The following is a 23058-nucleotide window of genomic DNA, read 5'->3' on the forward strand; positions in this document are numbered from 1 at the left end:
ATATCTGATGGACAGGGAGAAATCCAACAGTCTGTTTCCTTCTGTGTCCCACTATTTCTGGATGGTCCAGCAAGAACTTGTTGACTATGCGTTTGCTCTTTCTCCTACCTGTTAATTACCTACTTCCTTTGGAATCCCAGACCCCTGCCCCACTTCTTTGTCCAGAATAGCATGTTAAGCCTCAACTGCTCAATGCAGTTTAGGTCTCATATCTTATGATATGCCTGGCATGTACATCAGAGTAGTAAGTCTTGGACATTTTCTCCTGTGTGTCTGCCTCTATTAATTGGAAGATTAGCCCAGATGCAAGAACTTTCTAAGTAGGAAAAAAGTTAATTTTTTTGTGCACCCACAATCCTAAATCTAAAACAGACGACTATTTGGGACTTTAAAAAATATTTAGGAAAATAAAGGAAATATAAGCCATTATAAAACAAGACAGAATTATGGAAGGTTGTTCAATTTGTTTTAGCAATTCTGGCCACATTAAACTTTCCTCCTATTTAAGTCTAAAAAGTTGTTCAATTATCCACTTGCCTTTGTGGTTGCTGAGGTGCTTCAAGAGCATATATGAATGTATAGCCAGGGATAAGGGCAAGAAGTATTATAGATTTTTATTATTCTCCTGTTACTACTCACCAGGGGTTATTTAACTTAAGACTAGGAATCTGCAGAGCTATAACTTTAAAGAACTAAATTTTAACCACCATTCAATTAAAGTTAGTACAATGACTGCATAATACATACATGAAATAATTAGTGAAGATGGTTCTTAATTTAAAGGATGTTAAACAGCTTGTAGACATCTGGTAACAAGCTGAAATGGGTCATTCAAAATTTATCTAACTAAATTAAGGGGGAAAAATGTTTCTCCTCCCAGGTTGGCATGTCACAAGATAACTAAACCGACTTAGTAGGCTTGCCTGGGAATCCTTAGCTGTCAGTGGTGAATATGCAAAGGGCCAGCAAATTAAATCAACCTGCCAAACTGTCAATTTCAAGCCTCATGACTGCATGAAAATAGCATCACTGGAAGAAATCAAGCATTGCCTTCTTTTGGGTTTCCTGGCACCTATTCAAATACTCATGCAGTTGTGGCTAATTTTGCATGCAAATTTCAGTCAATAAGCTCAGAACAAGACCTCCCAAGATATTTCAAAGGATCTGACAGTATTTTTTCTGAATACCAAATCGACAGTAGTTGAAATTCAATCTCCATTTGCTTGTGCTTTACATATGCACAGTGTCCCCACCACAGAGCCAAGTTAATGAAAGCCTTACCTGCTTTCACTCACATCCTCCCAGTCCTTGTCCTTGTCGAGGTTCTCAAACACATTGCTCATAACCTTGACGGAGTGATTGAGAATAGTGTGGTAACGACCCACAGAGCGCTTTTTCTTGGCAGTTTTAAATTTAACCTTGGTAGTGGTTGTTTTACAATCATATTGTCCAGATCTCACTTGTGTGGTGGCCATCTCAGATTTAGCTTTGTCTGCTGAATGCTGCAACTTCTCCACTGAATTCATCACCTCTTCATTTTCATTTTTCAACCTATTAGTTTCTGCCACTTGTCTCCTTAGGGAAGTGACTTCTCTCTCCAGCTCACTGATTTTTTCTTGAAGACCAGCTTTGTGTTTTTCTACATCTTTACTTCCCTTTTGTAGCTGTTCTAGCTCTTCTTCTCTGGCCTCTGCATTTTCTTGCTGCTGTTTTAAGAGCGATTTCAGGAAATCATTTTCTTTTGTTAATTTTTTATTCCCTTCTTGTAATTTTCTTGACCTTTTCTCAAAAGATTTTAGACGATTTTCCAATTCAATGACCTAAACAGAAGAGTTTTGCTTATTCTTTTACAAGTCCCAAACCATAACCCATTGTATTTTATTACCATTTCTTAAATAAATAAAATTACATTAAGCACAGGGACAATATAAACCTAAAGTATTTAATTTCTAAATAATTCTCAGGTAGTACAGATAAATACATTCTAAAATGTGATAATATATCTGTGAAATAAAGGACAGATGGTAAAAGAAGTTAAAATTCTATACAAAGTGACAGAGAAGTAGGTATGTTAATAAAGTTAGTGGATTTTTCTGAGATTCTAAATGCTTTGGCTATACAGTCTACTCATTGTGAATAAAATTTTTTTCAGAGAAAACCAATTTATACAAAATAGGTACACAGGAACTTCATTAATAAAATATAATTTTTTTCAATACTTAATAGTTATATGAAAAACTGATGGCTGAAATAAAAAAATAATTTATGAAGAATACTTATTTCTAAATTTAAAAAATATAATTTTAGTAGTAGTCATGGGATCCTTAGTTTACACAATAAAGGAACATTTTACAAAAAAAGAGTCTAACACATTTAAATTATAATTATTTCAAGGTTGCATATGAAATTTTTCATTTACTTCAATAAACAATGTTTATTGAAGGATACAAAAATGGTAACAGCCTGACCTTAAAAATTTCAAAAACTATTTGGAAAGACACTGACATTCATCATTCTGATAAAGGATAAAATTTAAGTGCTGTAAGTCTGGGAAAAAAAGAAATAGCAACTAATTCTAAGCTATGAGTTTCACTGAAAAGATTTCAGTTTAAATCTTGAAAAATAATCACTATTGTTTGGAAAGTAAATTTTACCATTTACAAAAGAATTTTATAGCCATGACCTCTTTCTGATCATCTCAAAAACATGTGAGATAAGTAAGAGCCAATAATTGTCTTCCCAGAAGAGGAAATGAGACTCCGAAAAGTTAAGTAACACAAAGAGGTAAGTATTTACTGGTTTAAACTGGGATTCAAACCAGGATTTTGTGCCCCTCCTACTATTATGCAAGCCATACAGGAGAGGAAGAGTTACCCAGGTATACATAGTAGGGCAAAAGTAGGTTTACAGTTGTGAATGAGTGAAACAGTTTATTCTTGTATTATTATTTCTTACTTATTGTATTATTTTCCATACGAACAACTGTAAACCTACTTTTGCCCCATCCTGTTTATGGAAAATAAACATAGAACTAGAGTCAAGAAAACACTGAGTTAGCAAGAAATGTAAAATGTTGAAAAACAATATAAACTGATATTTACTTTCAAAACAAAATTCTTCAAAGGAGAAAATATTTTTGATGTACTAACAACTAATGATCTAAAATAGTATTTCAAAAATACACAAGATAAAACTTATGCATATTCTTAAAACTTTCCAGTTTACTGGGCTTCACTTATGATGGTGAAGTTTCCTAAACATGAGTTTAAGTCATCTCTGATTTACCTATCCTTCTGTGACCCCTTTCCTTCTTGTGAGTTCAACACCCTTCATTTATTTATTTTCAATTTATTTTTTTTAAAGGTATGGGAGAAAATTTATTTCACTTTACGAGACTTTACTTTCACAATAATATATACTCTTGGCACAGGAAGACCTTTTTAAAGTTTCATAAATTACCTTAAGGTAAGTATTTAGGTTGATTTTATGAAGCCTTCAGACATTAAGTTTGAGAAAATTAATGGTTACCAGGATTTGCATACATTATTACAATTAAAAGCAAAATGAACCAAAGAACAACACTTTCTTAATACCCCTAAAAACATAAGAAATTGCCATTTTTGGTCAAACATTTATACTTATACTGTATTCATGTTGATCTCTGATTTTATACTGACTTTTTTTCTAAAAATAGGTGACAAATAATCTTTTGTGTTAACTCCCCTGTCTTACTAGCACAAAGTCACTGGTTTTACTTTGGCTATATTTTTATCTTTCAGAGTAGGATGTGCTTATTAAGCCAGTTATACTCCAGTAACTTTGTGAATGAAAAAAATTTTAAGAGAATTAACAATAAATAATGGAGCCATTATTTCACTGACACTCATCCAATTTCAGGAAAATCACTTCCAAAAAGCAGCAATTCTGCCTGATAAATTCATATCTAAACAGAAACTGAAGGAAAAGTGAAATTATGGGAAATCTATGATAATTTACTAGACATCGTGTGCTTTTAATAGTTTAACACTAGTAATACTTAATAATCAAGAGTAAAATAATAGGCTAATATTTTAAATGTGTACTTTATAAAGTACATAAACAATTATATAAGCTTATGGAGGAGCTGACCAAGATACATAAATTATGAGATGTTATAAGTGTCCATCTGAATTTTCTATATAGTTTTTTGTTTACAGAATATTTATTAAACTGGGATTCAAACCAAGATTCAAACCAAAATGTACAATTTCTCATTTGTCACGTTGGAAGTCCTTTATTGTAAAGACTATCCTTTTGTGTGATGACGAACAACAGCCACTATCAGTGATTATTCTGGACCTCCACGCTGGATAAATTCCATTTCTTCTTGAGATATAGGTTTCCTTCTATATTTCTGAGGTAATGTTTCTATTATTTCTAAAGTGTCTGGTGGACCCTGATGCATCAGCCAATCTGGTGATTTACTTCCCTTAAAATGCTGTGAAATTGAAGAAGAGTGAGATGGTAGTCCTGCTGATCTCAGAACTTATGATACATTGGGTTTAGGATGGTCTCTTCTGTTAGGGAGCCTTATTAATGGAGTATGTGGCTTGACTACCTGAACGACCCGGCTAGCAGACGCCATCTTACTGCCCATCATGACCCCAGAGAAGGGGTAGCTTCAACACCCTTCATTTAATTCTCAGTCATTTACTGATTAGTTATCCTGTCCTAGAACATGAATATTTCCTAATACAATATAAAGAATCTCAGTAAATTTTAATCACATTTTTCCCTAGTATGTTATATTCACCTACTATTGGACCTATGTCTTTATAGGGCTTACTCTTGACCTTAAGTAGAAGTATATGAAAAAGTTTTTACCAGGCTACTGTAGACAATCTCTGTATATTTCAAGACAAAAAAAAATCTCTTGTCCCCTCTCAATGCAAATACATGTTGAAGAGCTGGACAATGTGACAAAAAATACAGTGTTCAAAAATACATGAACTCTGGCTGAAACTTTTTTACCTCTTTCCAATCACTTGATCTCCAAATTTTATTCTCCACTTAGTAAAAAATACTACAAACAAATAAGGAATATCACTTTTTACAACCTTTTCAGTTCCAATGGTCTTCAGTCACTGCCTAAAACAGTATACTTGTCATAAAAACACTTAAAGGTATTTTATCATGTTAGATTTCAGGGTGATGTAAGGTAGACTACATATTTTTAAATGTCTTTTGTGCAAATAATCATGCCTTTTTAAAAATCCTGACTTTGACAGTGGTAGTGAAATGAGGTGTAGAGCATGGGGGCAGGAGGAGGAAGGGTATCACAGAATATTCCTCACAAACCACAGTTTTGCGGGTGGGAGAGGTGGATGATAGAATTAAGATACTTTGCATGTCTATGGCGAACTGGTAGCTAGCTAATAGCTAACAGTGTTAGTAACTGTGTTACTGCCTCAGTGTTACAGGGTGTAGCCAAGAGGGGGAACCCCAAATGGGCATTGAAATGGGGTCCAGAACTCAAGGTGTCCAGGAGATTTTAAGATGTCTTCACCCCTTCCCCCACAGGTGTGAGTTGGGGGAAGAGGCACACAGAGCAAGAACAAGCAGGGCAGCTTTGCAGCTAATCCATGGCATGGTCATTTAACATACCTATAGCCTTTGGCTGGTTGCTTATATATGCTAAATAGCTATGGCCATGCTCTAGGCCAGGGGGATGGAAAGGGACCTCCCCCGACAGATGTGACTGGGGGGAAGGTCCCCCGAGTTACAGTGCCAGTGTGGGAGCTCGGAGAAGATTGGCTCCATGAAATGGGGTCACACCTGCCCAGACCCACGACGGCGACCAGAAAAGCTGGAAAAGACAGCAGATTGAGGGCAAGTGTGGCCAAGTGTAGGAGGAGTCAGAAATGGGGCTGCAGAGGAAGATTGGCATCAGGGATTTAAACCCAGACATGGCAGCCATTGAGGGGAGAAGCACGCGGTTTTGGCTGAGTGGGGACTCCCGTGGCCCTGGGAAAGGACCACATGCCTTTGCCAGAGTGGGGACCCCCGCAGCTTTAGGAAGGGGAACCACCACCCGGTTTTAACAGAGATCCTGGCGACACAGCTGAGGGTGCCAGGAACCCAGGGAGGTCTCCCAGTCAAGACGGAGTACTGACTGGGAATAACCAGAGGACTGCCTGAGCCATGGACTTCTATTTCCTTTACTGAGATACGGACTGGGCAAAGGGGGAAGGAAGGACTGTGTCTGTTTGTGGGTGTTTGAAGGGACTTTAGGATTTTTGATGAAGACATTAGGTCACTACTTGAAGTTTGTATAGCATTAAATAAACATTTCCTTTCCTTTTCACAAATCTCTGGCATTGAGAGACATCTTTCCTATAGACAGCGGACATAACGGACCTGGGGGCTTCTTTCAGTAATAGTATATCGTCCCAAGGCTCCCCCTTGTTGTGCTCTGTAACATCAGGGCAAAAGGTATATACATGACTTTCAGACTGTATCCTGACTCATGAGGTAGCCAGTGGAGACCCCTGCATCACTGAGTCATGCTTGCCCTGATGAAATACAGTGGCCAAGACAAGGTAGAACATTACAGGGAAATTGGCAAATGTAGCTCACTGTGGGAAGAGCTACATGGGACATCATGTAGGAAGCCCTGGGTCAGCATTTAAAACTAAGGGCAGGCAGCCGTGAGGGAGCTGCCATGTGGTTTGGAGAGAGCCATGTTGCCAGTAGTGAAGAAGGAGAGCCATGATGTAGCAGTTAGGCAATTTGTAGTGCAGCTGGTCTGCAGTGAGAAGGGAGAAGTAAGCAAGCCCCTGTGTAGTTTATAGTCAGGATCCCGTGATAGGGCCTGGTGAAGTAAGGAAGGAAACACACTGCTGCTCTGATCATGCCCACTTGAGCTGACCCAGAAGCCATCAAGGACCCTGCCTTACAAGACTCTGGCCTGTTGCCTCACAGACTCAGACTCGATCTAAACTCTTAGGACTTGGGCCCCAGCTGGTGTAGCTCAGCGGACTGAGCACAAGCCTGTGAACCAAAGGGCCACCAGTTCAATTCTCAGTGAGGGCACATGCCTGGGTTGCAGGCCAGGTCCCCGGTATGGGGTGCTCGAGGGGCAACCACACATTGATGTCTCTGTCCCTCTCTTCTCCCTCCCTTCCCTTCTCTCTAAAAATAAATAAATAAAATCTTTAAAAAAATAAATAAACCCTTGGGACTTGGGACATACTCTCTCTGGACTTGTACCTTTCCTAGACTTCATCATGGTCCAGTGTAACATGGCACATGCTTCCCTGAACTATTACATGGAGGATGACAAGAACATACCCTCTGATTCTGAAGGAGAGAGTTGCTGTGAGACTGTGTGCACAGCCAGCATTAGTACAAATAAGGATATGGAGAAATTTGGTAGCTTTTGGCTTATACCCTTTTGGGGAGCAAGGGAAGTGCTAGGTCTTGTAGAACAGGGCTCTGAGCCTCAGCACCCCCAAGGTTGGAATACTGTAAATAAAAACCTGTTTCCTCTAGCATTATTTGCTGGGTCACACACCAAGGCACTATGTGAATGGTCCCCTATCTGCTTGATTACAGTAGTATAAAAATAATAAATAGTAGTGTGGTCTATTGGAAATTTAATTTTGAGTCCAGTTTGGGTATCACTTCCACCTGTGGTTGCTTTATCTGGTAAAATATTTAAACTATTCTACCTTTAGTTTTTTCATCTGTGAAATGGAAATAGTAACATTCATCAAGCAGGTTATAAGTATTACATATAGTAATATACTACAATTTACAGCAGACAGTACATTCTACAATTTATCATCATCATCACCATTATCATCTCTATTATTCTTCCTAACAGTTATTTAATGAAATTACTTGAGCTGAAATATAATTACTTGTATTAAATATTGTTGAACTAGCTATTAAATCAACTTTGTAGCTTTGATTAAAATATAACATTTGGTAACATTTTTTGTTACCAAAAAAAGTAACAAATAAACATCTTAAATTTAGGATTGCAATTTTGGATATTGGCAACATATTTTTTTCTTTTCATTAAAATCCGTTTAAGTCTGGGCACAACTCATGAAAATTTTATGTATCAATGGAAAAATGTGTGTTAAAGTGTGTTATGTTTAAAGTATGTTAACTCCCTAATGTAAATCAATGTTTAATCATAAGAGCTGGCCAAATTTATTTGCATTTATGTTTAAAATGGAGGACAACTAACAAAACAGAGAAGCTACTTCCAAAGACTTTGAAGAGGAAAGTCCGTAGAACACATTAAAGTGTTACTCAAGGCACACTCTCAAAAACTGTTGTTCAACTGATTTTAAATCTCCAAAAATAGAAAGGAAAACTTGAATATATATTTTGAGAATGGGAGTCCAGGGATTTGTTAAAGGCATTGTTCTGCATGCTGTAAATCAATTTAAGTCCATACTTTTCCTCCAGTACTGGAAATGTTTTAAATTTAACAAAAAGAGAGCTCCTTTCAAATCAAACAAAACATGTGATTTGTGAAGTGTGTGTGGTATATGCTTTTCTAGGGGTACCTAGACCGGACAGTTTAAATCCCAATAACTTCCTTTTGACTTAACTCATAAAGACCCCCATCTCCTAATTCAGTCATATCCTGAGACATTAGGAATCAGGACTTTGACATAAGAGTGTGGGGGCACACGATTCATTCCATAACAGTGTTTAATGTTAATATATTAGTTTAAAATCACTTACTTATAGATTTCATTTCTACCATGCACAAATATTGTTTTCATGTTGTTACAATCTTTAAACCCATTCTGAATAAGTTTCATATAGATTTTGGGGGCATAAAAGTAATTTTCCTCCCACCTTCTAAGTGCTTCTAGCTGGGCTAATAATCAAATTAACAGACACAGCTTTACAGGAGAAAATCAAATTTTAATATGCATGCATGGGGACTTTGCATAAGCATGAAAATTGCAAAGACAGTGAGGCAAAATGAGGTATATATGTCATTTTGGACAAAGGAGAAAGGAGGGAAGAAATCTCGGATTTCAAAGGGGAAAAAGGCAATTCACAGGTAACTGAGATAGCAGCAAAGAAATTCTTGCTGGGCAACTAAGAAACAACGGGACAGAGGGAAAGTTAGTAATGGGATCTGTTTCCATAGATCCCTCCTGTCTACCACACTTAATTCACATGTGCTAAAGTGAATGGGCTACCAGGTGATTATGCTAAGGTTCCCTTCCTGAAGCAGCATTTTCTATCTGAAGGTCTTTAAGAAGAAAAAGTAGAGGTAAAAGAAAAACAAAGACAAACAAACAAACAAAACAACCCTATTCCTGAGTTTGTTGGGCTTAAAATGGTTTCAGCTCGAGGGTGGCGCATTCTGGGAAGATCCCCACAATATACATCCACTTAAAACAGGTAACTCGACTGAAAGGGGTTAAATCATGGGTCATACAATTAACATTCAGTTAATATAAAAAGTGTCAAATTAGTATGTTAATTTGAAATATAGTCCAATGAAAATAATTCCTGTTGGCTTTTTAGGATTTAAATGGATTTCTGAATCTACTGCAGTAATAGTCATTTATGGCAGCTGGAATGAAATCGTGAATTTCTTCAGAGTTTCTACCCCAAAGCAGTAAGTAGTAGGCTAGAATTACATATCCATAGAGATAAAAATTATATAAAATCTGGCAAACAAAAATATCGCTTTGAAACAAAGAAGGCAAGCTAGAATAAAGTGTATGACATTTTAGCTGGCAGTGTATACATTATTTCAATTACTCATGTTACCTTAAGAGAAATTAATGTGAGCATTTGTTCTCTATTATTTTGTTAACCTGATAATGGTCACTCAGTAATGATGGAATGACAGACAGCCTTTGTTGCAGGACCATGTGGCAAGTGTTAGAAGTAGAAGAAATCCTATCATCTGCTGTAAATCACTACATTTCCTACAAGTTAGTTCATAGATGTGGGGAATGTTAAGTAGCCAGATTTATATTTTAGTTTACATATTTGTACAATTTCAGCTTTATCTAAGTATTATGTAGCCAAATAATAGTCAGTTATAAGAAAAATCTATTTAAAGAACATTTTCTTTGTAATAATTTAAAAAACTGCTCAACCAACTTGAATTGGTTGAATTTAACTTGGTAACAATGTATTTATACACATCAATGTAAATTAAGTATAAAATTATAAATACAAATATTAAGATTTTTAAAAAACATTTTACTATTAATGATAGGCATGATCTAAAGTAACTACAGGGTTTTATTTACATGGATGTTTTTTATTAAAACAGGGGTAACTATACTAAATCATATGGGTACAAACTTTCATCCAAAATGAGATGAGTCATTATATTTTCAAGTTTAAAATTATAATTATAAACATATTTAGCTGAAGCCAAAGCTGTCTCATATTTTTTAATTTAAATACTATAAATTCATATGCTTGCTAAAGTGTAACAGAGTCTCATATGTCCAATTTTAAAGTGAAACTGTTGTTATAACTAATTAACATATACTACAAATTTTTATAATTTCTATTGCTGTCATTCTCATTTCATCTTTGAAAATATTTTTAACCTATGTCAACAGAAACACAAGTATTTCCCCATTTATTTCACTAACATTGATTTTTTTACCTCATTTTGGCAAGCCAATAATTTTGAATTATGAATTTAAATTAAGGATTCACACAAGGTTTAAGTTCATGCACCCTCATTTTAAAATACAATCCTTTATGTTAAAATTCAGATTTAACTTGCTCAGCTCAATATCTTAAAGATTAGACTACCTTCTGTAATGTTTGCTCCAACATTTCTTTCCCATTCTTCTCTGGAGTACTCTTCTTGACCCCATCATCTTCACCACAGCTGAAGAGTTGTTCTGGTGGAGAATAAATAATATATTTTGGTACCTCATATACTGCTAAAATGCTGTCCTTTCATTTTAAGGAAAGGGGTTCTATGGTTTCCCAATGGTAAATAATCTAGTCTATTTTATTGTCAAGTATTTGGCCAATAAATAAATGTTGACTTTTTTAAGATTTTCGGTCACATAATTATGTATCTTCATAGAGTCACATTTTTTTTTGCAGTGTAAGATCTTCAAAGGTACAACAGATCTGCAGGTTAACAATGCTGTACTTTTATTCCTATTTTCAATCTTTTGTAGACTATGCCCCCTTTGCCTTAAAAGCAGAATTCATTGCTTTTTTTTTTTTTATCCACACAGGTCACTACTAGTTTTGTTCTCTGGATCTTCCTCCCTGCCAGGAGGATCAGAGTGATGCTGAACAAAGCAAACAGTAACAGAATTAGGGTGGACTGAAACTGTAACATTCCCTATCACGCCCCCCTCTTCTTTTCATGTAAAAGATCATGAATTGGGCAGAGTAAACCATAAAACTCACATTTCCAGAAAAACAGTGACTTTATAACAAATAAAAACTCTCGTAATGAATAAAATTATTTCTAGAAATCATTCCTATACTCACCAGGAATTTGACTTTGAAAGCTTCTCAACCAAGCAAAAATATACAAGCAACATATTAACTTTTAAAAAATCATAAAACTTCAGTTGAAATACATTAAAACCTATAAATAATATTTTTGTTATCAGATAAATTACTGTGACAAATTTAACTACTGTTTTCTTATGGAATTATTTTTGGGATATATTATTTCTCAAAGAATAAAAAGGGGGCAAAAAGAGAATATATAAATCTAAAAGTACACATATCTGTGTTAGAGTGAAATGTTTTTGCTTCAAAGTATGCTTGGCTGCTGTAGGTCAGTGTAAAACTTTGATTTATCAACAAAGGAAAAAAACAGTATTATTCTCTGTAGAGTAGAAATCCTCTTGGTATAAACAGTGACTAACAAGTTTGTTAGAGTGAATTAGGCATTTCTTTTGTCTTCAAAACATGACATATCCAATTAAAACTTCTGTACTCATGAAATAAATAGAACACTATCCTAAGGATAATAAAAGCCAGAATAGGTAGAATTTGCCACCTGGGGAATATGTACCTTTACCTTGATAATAATATATTGGTTCCCAAGTTTCATTTCTAGTCCCTTAACACAGTGGTGCTGAATTCATTTACAGTACCCTTTCAACAATATAAAAATAATATGCAAATACAATTCATCTGTTCTAATCATTTAAATATCTGCTATAGTTCTAGGTGTGATATTTACTCTCAAAAATACGAAGAACATAAGAATGCAGAGAGCTAACAATAACTAAATAACTCCATTAAAATAAAGGCTGAAGACTGATTTAAAAATAAATTTGGCTGCTGCTTTGTGCTCCTGGGGTATGTACAAGGCCCACTGGTGGTCTGGTTGACCATGCTTGCTTGTGGTTGTGTGCTAAAAAGTTTATTTCCCATAGTTGTGGATTTTATAAAGAATGATTAAGTAGATAGGTCCAGGCATGAATGAAAAGAAAGAAATCAACTCTGCCCTTGATTCTTTTCCCTGTCAAGCATTTTGGTATTTGAAAAATGAACAAAGAAGCGTAGTTAGAAATACACACTTCTATTTTTTTCTATGGTGGAAGTCACCTTACTGGAGATTTATTTATTTTTATTTATTTTATTTTTATTTTAGAGAGAGGAAAAAGGAGGGAGAAAGAGAGGGAGAGAAACATCGATGTGAGAGAGAAACATCGACTCAGTTGCCTGCTGGAAGTGTTCCAACTGGGGATGGAGTCCACAACCTTAGCCTGTGCTCTGACTTGGAATCAAACCGTGTGATCTTTAGGTTTGCAGGACGACATTCAACTGAGCTGCACTGGCCATGGCTGGAGATTTATTTTTAAAATTTGATTATATTAGCTTTCCTTTCATTTTCATTACTATAAAAGTTCATTCTGACATATTCTTTCTCAGAGTTTCATCTCTCTCTACTATTTTTTCTTAACTTTTAACTTTGCTTATTCATAGTTTAAATTTATTTTATTCTAGCTTCTATGGTTTTCCTTTTCTCTTAATTATTTTGGATTACATTAAAAATTAATCTAAACTGATCTGATCAAGATAGTGGTAAATGTGGTACTGACATCCTCCCACATCAAAATTACCACCAAACTACAGAACAACTATCACTCAGAACTGCCTGAAATCTGCCTGAACACAAGTCCTATAATTAAGGAAATAAAGAAGAAATGACATCAAGACTAGTAGAAGGAGAAAAGACTCAGAATGTACTGGTCCCTCACCCACATGTGGTGGTTAAAAATCAGGAGGGATATCTCAGCTGCAGAGGTTCTCCTGAGGAGCTAGGGGTCACAGCCCCATTAGAAGCCCCCAGTCCAGTGTTCCAGTGCCAGGAAAAGAAGTTCCTATAACTTCTGGCTGTGAAAACTAGCAGAGATTATAGCTGAGTGGGAGGAAGAATTGCTTAAGTCCAGGCATTCCCTTAAAGGACTCCTACACAGAATTATGGGGACTCACTTGCTCTGAGCTCCAGTGTGGGACAGAAGCTTGAAAGGCACCAGGGACATATTGTGAGGAACTGAGTTGTCCAGCTTTGGGGCATCAGTTGGAGGGGTGGCTTCCTCCTAGACAGAAGTGCTGGCAGAGGCCACTGTTCCTTTGCTGAGCCCTCCCCACAGAGTTGGACAAGGGGCACTACATCTGAGTCGCCATCAACCAGGCTCACACTGTTTGCCCCACCCTAATGATAACCTGAGATTTCCACATATCCCCCCACGCACACACAACTTTTGTGCCCACCTAGGCTGTTTCCAGTGGCTTTTACATATAAATAGCCTACCTTGGCTCATGCTGTGGACTTTCCTGAAATTTCTGAAAGGTTCACAAGCTCCAAACAAGTAGTATTTGGCCTTGTCATATCCCATACCTCTTTCTAAGTGGCCCCAGGCCTGGCAGTAGTGGCAGCCGCCTCAGTTCACAGCTTCGCCTTTTCTGGGTATCTCCAAGCCTAGCACAAACAGCAACCATCTGCAGGTAGCTCTGTAGCTCATGCTGGGTAGCCACAGGCAGGGCACAGGAGGCAGCTGACCTTTATCTGCACCTCCTACAAGGCCTCAGGGCCAGTGCACCCAGTGATCAGCTTCAGACCACACCACAGCACTATCCAAGCACCCCCATGAGTGACACACTCAAGGGGCAAAATCACTGGGCACCAGAGCCCCAGTGAAGTGAGTCCTGCTCTGTCAGGTTGGCCTCAGCACTGCAGCTCTTCCTCCACTGCAATTGAGCCCCTCCTCACAGCCCAACAGACTGGGGGTAAATCCTTCCCACTGACATGCCAACAGCCTTGATTTCTTTAGAATGGGGGCTGGTTATCCTAGAAACCAACCATATGAGTGGAGTTTTGGAATTTTCAGCCACATCCAGGGAAAGGGAAGGGGGCTAAAAATTTAGTTCAGTCACCAATGGCCAACAATTTAATCTAGCATGTAATGAAGCCTCCATAAATACTCCTAAACGATTGACTTTGGAGGGCTTCTGTGTTGGTGAATACAAGATGCTGGGAGAGAGCATGGATGCTCTCCACCTGGCTGTCCGACTCTGCCCCTCCTACTGGTCTGGATGAATATTTCTTCTTTAACTCCTTGGTTGTCGAACTTCCATACAGTTCAATTTCCTGGCAGTTCTGGTTATTGTTTGTTTTTAAATTTGTTGTCTTTCTTTTGGTTGTGTGAGGAGGTAAAGGGTATCTATCTACCTATACCTCCATCTTGGCCAGAAGTTTAACATTTTTATTTGTGTTTCTAGTTTCATGTATATTTCAAATCATAAAAAATTAATTTATTTTTGTTTCAATTGATTTCAATATTATCTTATGCTCCTAATATTAATCCTTTTGATCTTTAAATACATATCTTAATTTTTTTAAGATTTTTTATTTTTATTTATATTCAGAGAGAGAGGAAGGGAAGGAGAGAAACATTAATGTGTGGTTGCCTCTTGTGTGCCCCCAAGTGGGGACTTGGCCTGCAACCCAGGCACAAGCCCTGACTGGAAATCAAACTGCTGACACTTTCGTTCGGTGCCTGCACTCAATCCACTGAGCTATATCAGCCAGGGCACTATTTCTTAATCTTAAAAGTCCGGTGTTTAATTTTCTATTTCACTAGTTAATATTTATAGATATATATATTTTTAGAGCAACTCAAAGAAAGCATGACCTTAAGCATAACAGCAGCGACCAAAACATTACACACATTTTATATTAGAATACATTTTATATGTGTGACATATATAGAATACTTTGAGGGCATTAAAGAAAAAGTGAATAAAGGTGTAGGACAACAGACAGACTATGCCACCCCAAACTATGCCTCTCTGGCATAAGAATTAATTTCAGCAGATGATTTTTAGAAACAGCAGACAAAGGGGAAGCTTGGAAAACAGAAATTCACCTTCTGTAAGGGTAATTTACATTTATGAAGTAAAACCCCATTTGTAAGGGTATCTCCAGCTCATACCAGGAAGTGGATACCTAAAACACCAGAAACTCATCAATGAAGAAGGTACTGATTTAACATCACATAATAAACCTTACTCTTTATAAGCCTATTTTTTCCTAGTCAACTTCCCACTAGCTTTCTCTCCTCATCCCTTCATTTTTTGTTTCATCTGAAGATGGAATTTAATTCCCAATTCTAAGCCACTGCCTTGGGTTATTTATTACCCCAAGTGAGTACCTTCCATATATGAGGTCTATCCAGAAGGTAATATGAAAAACGGGAGAGAGGTGGGGAGCACTGGGGAGGTGGGCTGGAAGGGAAGTAAAAGACAGAAAACTGTACTGGAACAACAATTAAAATTTAAAAGAAGTAAAATAAAGAAAGAAGAAAAAGAAAGGAAGGAAGGAAGGAAAGGAGGGAGGGAGAGAGGGAGGGAAAAGAAGGAACTGACAGTAACCAGAGGGGAGGGGAGAAGGGGAGGGGATAATGGGGAAAACAGAAAAGGGTCATCAAGGAACATGTACAAAGGACATGTGGGCAAAGCCAAAGCGAGTAGGATGGAGGGTGGGAGGTGGGGATGGGTGGGGCAGAGTGGGAGTGGTGGAGGAAAAGTACAGACAACTGTACTTGAACAACAAGGAAAAAAAGTGTGTCTAAATATTACACACTTTTAATGTAAAAAAAATAAAATAAGTTTCTAAAAAAAGAAGCATTTTTGCTCTAGAAAAATAGAGGCATTTATTGAAGAAAATACAAGATACAAGCAACACTGTAGTTAGGAAAATGACACCTCAGTCCTCTTCAAAGGAGGCACCTTGTGACCTCACAGAGTTCTCCCAATTGCCATCATGAGCCCCATTATATTTTCCTGAATCTTATAGATAGTCTGAAATCTCTTCCTTTTCAATGGTGATTTTAGTTTTGGGAAAAGCCAGAAGTCTCAGGGCACCAAATCTGGGCTGTGGGGCAGTTGGGTCATCTTGGTGATTTGATGTTTTGCCAAATACTCTGCACAAGACATGATGCATGAGTGAATGCATGGTTATGGTAAAGCTGCCAGTCACCAGCTGTCCATAGCTATGGCCTTCTGAATCATCCAATTAGTTTTTGTGGAAGAATGTTCAATTTAACACAAAATTTGATGTACATTCGTTGCTCTACTCACTCAGTAATTTTTAATGTAATGGCCACACAGTACATATGCTCACTCAACAGTGTCTACTACACTCACTGACAAGTACAGTGAAGTCGTCATTGTTTATGCATGGGCATTCCACTCCACTCTCCTTGGCGGCCAAGTTACATCAATGTTGCACAAACCATTCTCATTACATTAACAATAGCTGGACTTTTCTTGGATAGACCTCCTGTATCTATATGCCATATATATGCTAATATACTTTTTTTTTTTTAATCTTGTGAATTTTCCTTTTGCTACAGGGGAGCCAGTTACAAATTTAGAAGAGTAGAGGGAAAATTATTTTTTCCTCCTCTACAAAGACTTCAAATAGGAGATCATATTCTAATCTAGTCATTAAAGCCTTTTCCAGAAGATAAGGAAGTCTTTTCCAAAAGAACTGACAAGGAAAGAAACGGAGTACTATGCATAATGGTTCAGAAGTGTTCAATGGTAAAGCACACATGGGGTTTATCTTGTTGATTCTTCCATCTTAAGATAGAAAAACAAGGCTAAAAATATGAAAGATAAGGCTAAAGAGGTAGGCAAGAGCTGTATTACAGTGCTTTATCCTGTATCTGTAGGAAGTCACTAAAAAAGAAAACAATATGAGATTGAGATGTCTACTCATTGACATCCAAGAAGAGGACCAGAAAGAATGGTCTTGTGCTAGATCAGATAGCAAGTATAAGTGGTGTGAAGCAAAACTGCATTCTGACCTTTCCTTCTTTATAAAATGTGTTGCATAGGTTTAGAAACTTATTTATTCTCTCTAAATTTGTAGGTACTTAAATATACCCTCAATACATTAATGACTATATAATTAAATTATGGACATAAAGAATTACTTAAGATTAATTATTCTAAGAATTAAATAATATTTTGACCGTTTTATTTGTTTTTAAAGAATTTGGCTGTATTTCGCCCTGGCTGGCGTAGCTCAGTGGATTGAGCACGGGCTGTGAACCAAAGTGTTGCAGGTTCGATTCCCAGTCAGGGTACATGCCTGGGTTGCAGGCCATGACCCCCAGCAACCACACATTGATGTTTCTCTCTCTCTCTTTCTCCCTCCCTTCCCTCTCTAAAAAAAATAAAATAAATTAAAAAAAAAAGAATTTGGCTGTATTTGAAAAAACCTGAATGTCTCCCTTATTCATCTAGGAGTGAAAGTCTTAGATGAGATTTTCAAAGTTTTGAATATTTCAAGGCCTGATTTTTTTTATCATGTCTTTTTGGTATGCATCCACGTGCAATCTTTCTTTAATGGTAAGTAAACTTGAGCTGTTTGCCAGAAATGCTAAGCTCAATTTTTATGCTACTCAACTTCTATGAAAGTCCCAGTGGTTTCTTTTCATGTAATATTTATTAAGGGAAATCTGAAACGCGCAACCCATTTTTTCTACATTAGATACTTTATTCCTGGATTAAGTCAGACCATCTAGAAAGCCACATATTGTAACATATATAACTGCCACAGCATACTTTTTTCATTGCTTTATACTTTTATATTACATTATGCTAGATTGTTATTCAGCAAATGCTTACTCCCTCCTCCTCTACCTTCATGGGACCAGTATAGATCCTGTTTCATTGATGTTGAGCTTGACCAAATGAGTTGCTTTGACCAAAGGAATGTGGGTATAAATGAGAATGCACCCAGGATAAGCCTATAAATTAAGTCAGTTTCTGCTCTCCCCTTGCAAGTTTCCAACACTTTGTAAAGAACATGCCCTGGTAGTCACTGCCCTCTTCAGCCTTGCCTGAGACTGAGATATGTAGAGCACTATCAATTCAGTATGAAGTCTGAAGCTGAGATGTCCAAGTCAAGCAACAGAACTATAGCCTGAAGCACATCTGCCCCAGCTGATCTGCAGAAACAATAAGCAAGAAACCATTTCTGCTACCTTACCAACCCTCTTTCTCCTGGATCCAATCTTCCACTCTCTTTGAGTTTCAAAACTCTTCCAGCTCCATTTGATACCTAATGTAAGGCTTCCTCCTTTTCTGGTTTAAGGCCTTGTTTGTAAGTACTGGGTTAGTACTTAGGCCTAGAACATTGCTGTTCAGCTTAGGTCTGACTCCTTTTGGACCTGAACTATGGTATTCCATTGAAATTGTATTATTCAGCTTCTGGCTGATTCCTTTGGAATCAAGCTATTCCCACTGGAATAGTGCTTGTGTTTAGCCTGCAGGCTATTTGGGCCTTTACTCTAGAGAAAAGTCCTCTGAAAACCAGGATTCCAATTATCTAAACATTTTGAGGGTGCACCACCCCACCCAACACACAGGGCCCTCAACCAATTTTATGTTTTAAAAAGGTGGCCCATCCTCATGTGAATTTATAACTAAATAGACCAATGTGACCAAAAGTAATTTAGAATAACAATCACCATTATGGGGAACTTCTGAAATCACCAAACTTACTTTTCTTAAAGTCAAATTGGACAATCATAGCTATATAATTTGCAAAACTCAATGGAATACCTATTTTGACCAGTATTTTGAGGCCTCCTAATGTTACCTGGAGTCTAATATTAAATGTCACCAGGAGTCTAATATTGCTTCTTTGAAAAATAAAATTTTAAGATTAACTGAGGTAAACTAATGATTAAAGAAAAACTAAAAAGATTTTGAAGTCTCATGTTCCTCTCTTCCTGCACCACTGTTCCTCTCCCTCAGCTTCTTTCTGTAAGGCTCCACCTTTGGTCCCTTTAAAATGAAGTCCTTCTGAGGATGAAAAAGTTAAAGCCCCAGTATCTTGGAATACTGAAATAAGCCTGAACTGTGATCAATATGCAAAGATTTCCTCAAAGTAAATGAGGATCCCCACAGTTCTGCTGAGAAATTTAATATAGTCATTCAAACTTATTAACTTAGTTTCTCAGACTTATATTAGCTAGTTCACAGGCTTGTCCATGAAGTCCAGGTTCAGCATTGGATGAAAACTGTTAATTCAAAAAACACTGGAAGGTCTCTAGAATTACTACCCAGAGACTATCTCACTGACTTGTTATATGATCAGGCAAAAGAAATCGCTAACTGCCATCATCGGGTAATTCCTAAGGCTTTTCCAAAGCCTGCTGATTGGAATAAAATTCAGACTTGTTCACAAAAGTCTGATAAACCTGTTCATGAGTATTAAATTGACTTCAGATTGTTTTCCAAGAAAATTCTGGTCTTCTTTCAGATGTTGATTCTACTCAGGTAGCTTTTAACTGTATGTTTATTAACAGGCTGAACCAAGACTTTTTCTTTTATTGGGTTGGCCAAAAAGTTCATTTGTTTTTGTTTTTTATCTGTAAGATGATTCTAGTAGGGCTTAGTTGTCTTTAACTTCATTCAAAACAATTTTGTTAGACTGTATTGTGACAGCTGTCATAACAGCATGCATTTTTTAAAGTTATTTTATTGTTGTTCAATTACAGTTGTCTGTATTTTCTTCCCAATCCTCCCCCCACCCCCTCCAAACCCACCTCTCTCCCTTGCTTCCACCCTCCCCCTCGGTTTTGTCCATGTGTCCTTTGTAGTAGTGCCTGAAAACCCTTCTTCCCACTGTCCCCTTCCCTCTCTCTACTGCCTATTGTTAGATTGTTCTTAATTTCAATGACTCTGGTTATATTTTGTTTGCTTTTTTCCTTTGTTGATTATGTTCCAGTTAAAGGTGAGATCATATGGTATTTGTCCCTCACAGCCTGGCTTATCTCACTTAGCATAATGCTCTCCAGTTCCATCCATGCTGTTGCAAAGGGTAGGAGCTCCTTCTTTCTCTCTGCTGCGTAGAATTCCATTGTGTAAATGTACCATAGTTTTTGATCCACTCATTTGCTGATAGGCACTTAGGCTGCTTCCAACACTTGGCTATTGAAAAAAAATTATCAAAATTGGTGAATTTTTGTGTAGCCATTTTAATATTGAAGATGGAAGAAAATACAACATTTTCAGCATATTATGCTTTACTTTTTCAAGAAAGGTAAAAATGCAACTGAAATGCAGAAAATAAGATTTGTGCACTGTGTGGAGAAGGTGCTGTGACTGACTGAATGTGTCAAAAGTGGTTTGTAAAGTTTCGTGCTGGAGATTTCTCACTGGACAATGCTCCACATTCAGGTAGGTCAGTTGAAGATGACAGCAATCAAATTGAGACATTAATTGAGAACAATCAATGTTATATCTCATGGGGGATAGCTGACATACTCAAAATATCCAAATAAATAAAGTTATTAGTTAAAATGAAAAATGTGTGTTACGGAAAAAACCTAAATGGACTTTTTGGCCAACCCAATAGTTAAAAGGAGCAGGATGAAATGGGAAACTATGTCCACTCTAAATTTATATTTGGCAAATCAGCTTGCTCACACTCTAGATAAGGCACTAAAAGAAAGACCACTCAAGTTTCTTAATTTTCAACTCTGGCAAATGAAGGTAACTACACAAAACCAAAAGCTTCTTAGTTTCTGCTATTATTGCAATGAGCCAGGACACCAGAAAAGAGACTGTCACAAATTTAAGCACTTCAGACACCCTCAGCCTTCTTACCAGTCCTTCTAGTGTCCTAACTTCCAAAGACAGGACTCCAAGGAATACAGGGGTTTCCTCCCAATACTCCTCTTATTCAACTCGGAGAAACCTCTCTCCAGAGTGTGAATTCATCTGTCTCTATTGACACAGAAGCTACTTTCTCAGTGGTCAACCCTACTGCTATGAAGCAGTTCTTGCCTTAAAGTACTAAAGCAGTTCAAACAGTGGGGTTCTCTAATAAACCTCTAGTAAGTTTTTGTCTTTGAACCTATCTATTCCTTGAGAGATCCTCACTATTTTCTCCTTAGTTCCTCCACCCCTATTAATTTATTAGGCCAAGATTTGTTATAAAAGTATCATGTTAGAATTTTTTTCTTCCAAAAGAGGGAAATAATTCTAGAATTTGATAGTAGCATCAAATTATACAATTGGATGAATTAAATGACCCTTGGACAACTTTTATATTCTCTGTTTCTGACAGTACTATAGCTGAATCTGGGAGCACTGGTCATTTGCCCCTATTAGTTTGGCTGCCATCGCTCTTTATGGGTAAAATCTTCAACTGATAGTAGTAGCGTCCACGGTGCACCTCTTATCAAGATTAGATACCTTAAAACCTTTTTCTAGAATCAATCAATACCCTACAAGTAAAGTAGCCCTCCAAAGTATAAAGCTTATAACTGAAAACCACAAAACTCAGGTTTCATTATCCCTTGCACTAGTTCCTGTTGTACTCCTCTTTTACCTGTGAGAAAACCCAAGGGCCAAGAGTGTAGGTTTATCCAGGTCCTCCAAGCGATAAACAACATTGATATCCTTTGGCATCCTATTGCTCCTAACCCTCATCCACTGCTAACATCCATCCCAACTGAAAGTAAATTCTTCATCGTGACTGAGGTACGCAGTGCATTGTTTAGTATCCCAATTGATAAAGCTAGCCAAAATCTATTGGCCTTCACTTGGGAAAAGAAACAATTCATCTGGACAGTAATACCTCAGAGTTCTACTGAGAGCCCTTCTTATTCCTCCCAAATCCCAAAGGCTGATCTGGATGACATGAAGTTCCATAGGGGTTCTACTTTGTTTCAATATGTGAATGACTTTTCTCTTTGCTCTTCTTTCCAAATCTCCTCACAGAAGCATCCACCTGCTAAAGCTTTTAGCCTTTAAGAGACATCAGGTGCCCTTGGAGAAAATGTAGTTTGTCCAAACCCAACTTTGATATTTAGAGCATCTGATATCAGAACCAGGGCTGCACCTAGATCCAGATAGGCTTCATGGTGTCTTGAGGTTCCCCAAATCCAAAACTAAGCATCAACTGCAAGGTTTTTTTTTGGCTTAGTTAGTTATTGCTGAAATTGAATCCCAAATCTCTCTCTTATGGCCAAACCTCTGCATGTTTTACTGAAGAACAACAACCCCAACCCAATTTTACAGGAATAAAAGGACAACACAGCCTTTAAAGCAAATGTACCTACCCTTGGGCATCCCAAATACCAGGTTCCCATTTTCCTTTTCACATATGAAAAGGAAGGGAATGCCCTTGGGGTATTCATCCCAAAACATGGGGACAGCCATCAACCAAAGGCCATTATAGCCACCAACTGGACCCTGTGGCACCATGGAAATAAACCACCGAGCCTTAGAAATCATGATGGGGTCCCCTAACCATATTTCTACTCCATGTAGTAGAGGCTCTCCTGAATTCTCATCATACTCAACAATTTTTCAGTCACTTGCCTCACCTCCTATGAAGTCCTTTTGTTAACTGCTCTTCCCATAACTCTTTCATGTTTTTATAACTTTAACTCTGCTGCCCTTCTCACCTCTATTACCAACAATGCACTGCACAACTGCTTTACCCTGATGGGTCACCTCCTGACCACTAGTGGTGATTACAGCAGGGGT

At 37.3% G+C, this 23058-nt stretch overlaps 1 protein-coding gene and 1 pseudogene across 2 annotated transcripts in view; both read right to left on the reverse strand.

Annotated features, from left to right (window-relative positions):
• CNTLN (centlein) overlaps positions 1-23058 on the reverse strand; it is a 294809-nt gene that overhangs the window by 92596 nt on the left and 179155 nt on the right. For both annotated transcript variants that reach the window (XM_045840845.1, XM_045840844.1), the window contains exons 14-15: positions 10804-10895; positions 1282-1820 (exon numbers count right to left, since the gene is read on the reverse strand). In XM_045840845.1, coding sequence (XP_045696801.1) covers positions 1282-1820; positions 10804-10895 — 631 coding nt within the window. The remainder of the gene's footprint in view (positions 1-1281; positions 1821-10803; positions 10896-23058) is intronic.
• Positions 4287-4653, reverse strand: LOC123820132 (annotated as a pseudogene).

The sequence above is a fragment of the Phyllostomus hastatus genome, unplaced genomic scaffold (assembly GCF_019186645.2).
Source record: "Phyllostomus hastatus isolate PE091 unplaced genomic scaffold, TTU_PhHast_1.1 phas_contig_34, whole genome shotgun sequence".
NCBI classification, from domain to species: domain Eukaryota; kingdom Metazoa; phylum Chordata; class Mammalia; order Chiroptera; family Phyllostomidae; genus Phyllostomus; species Phyllostomus hastatus.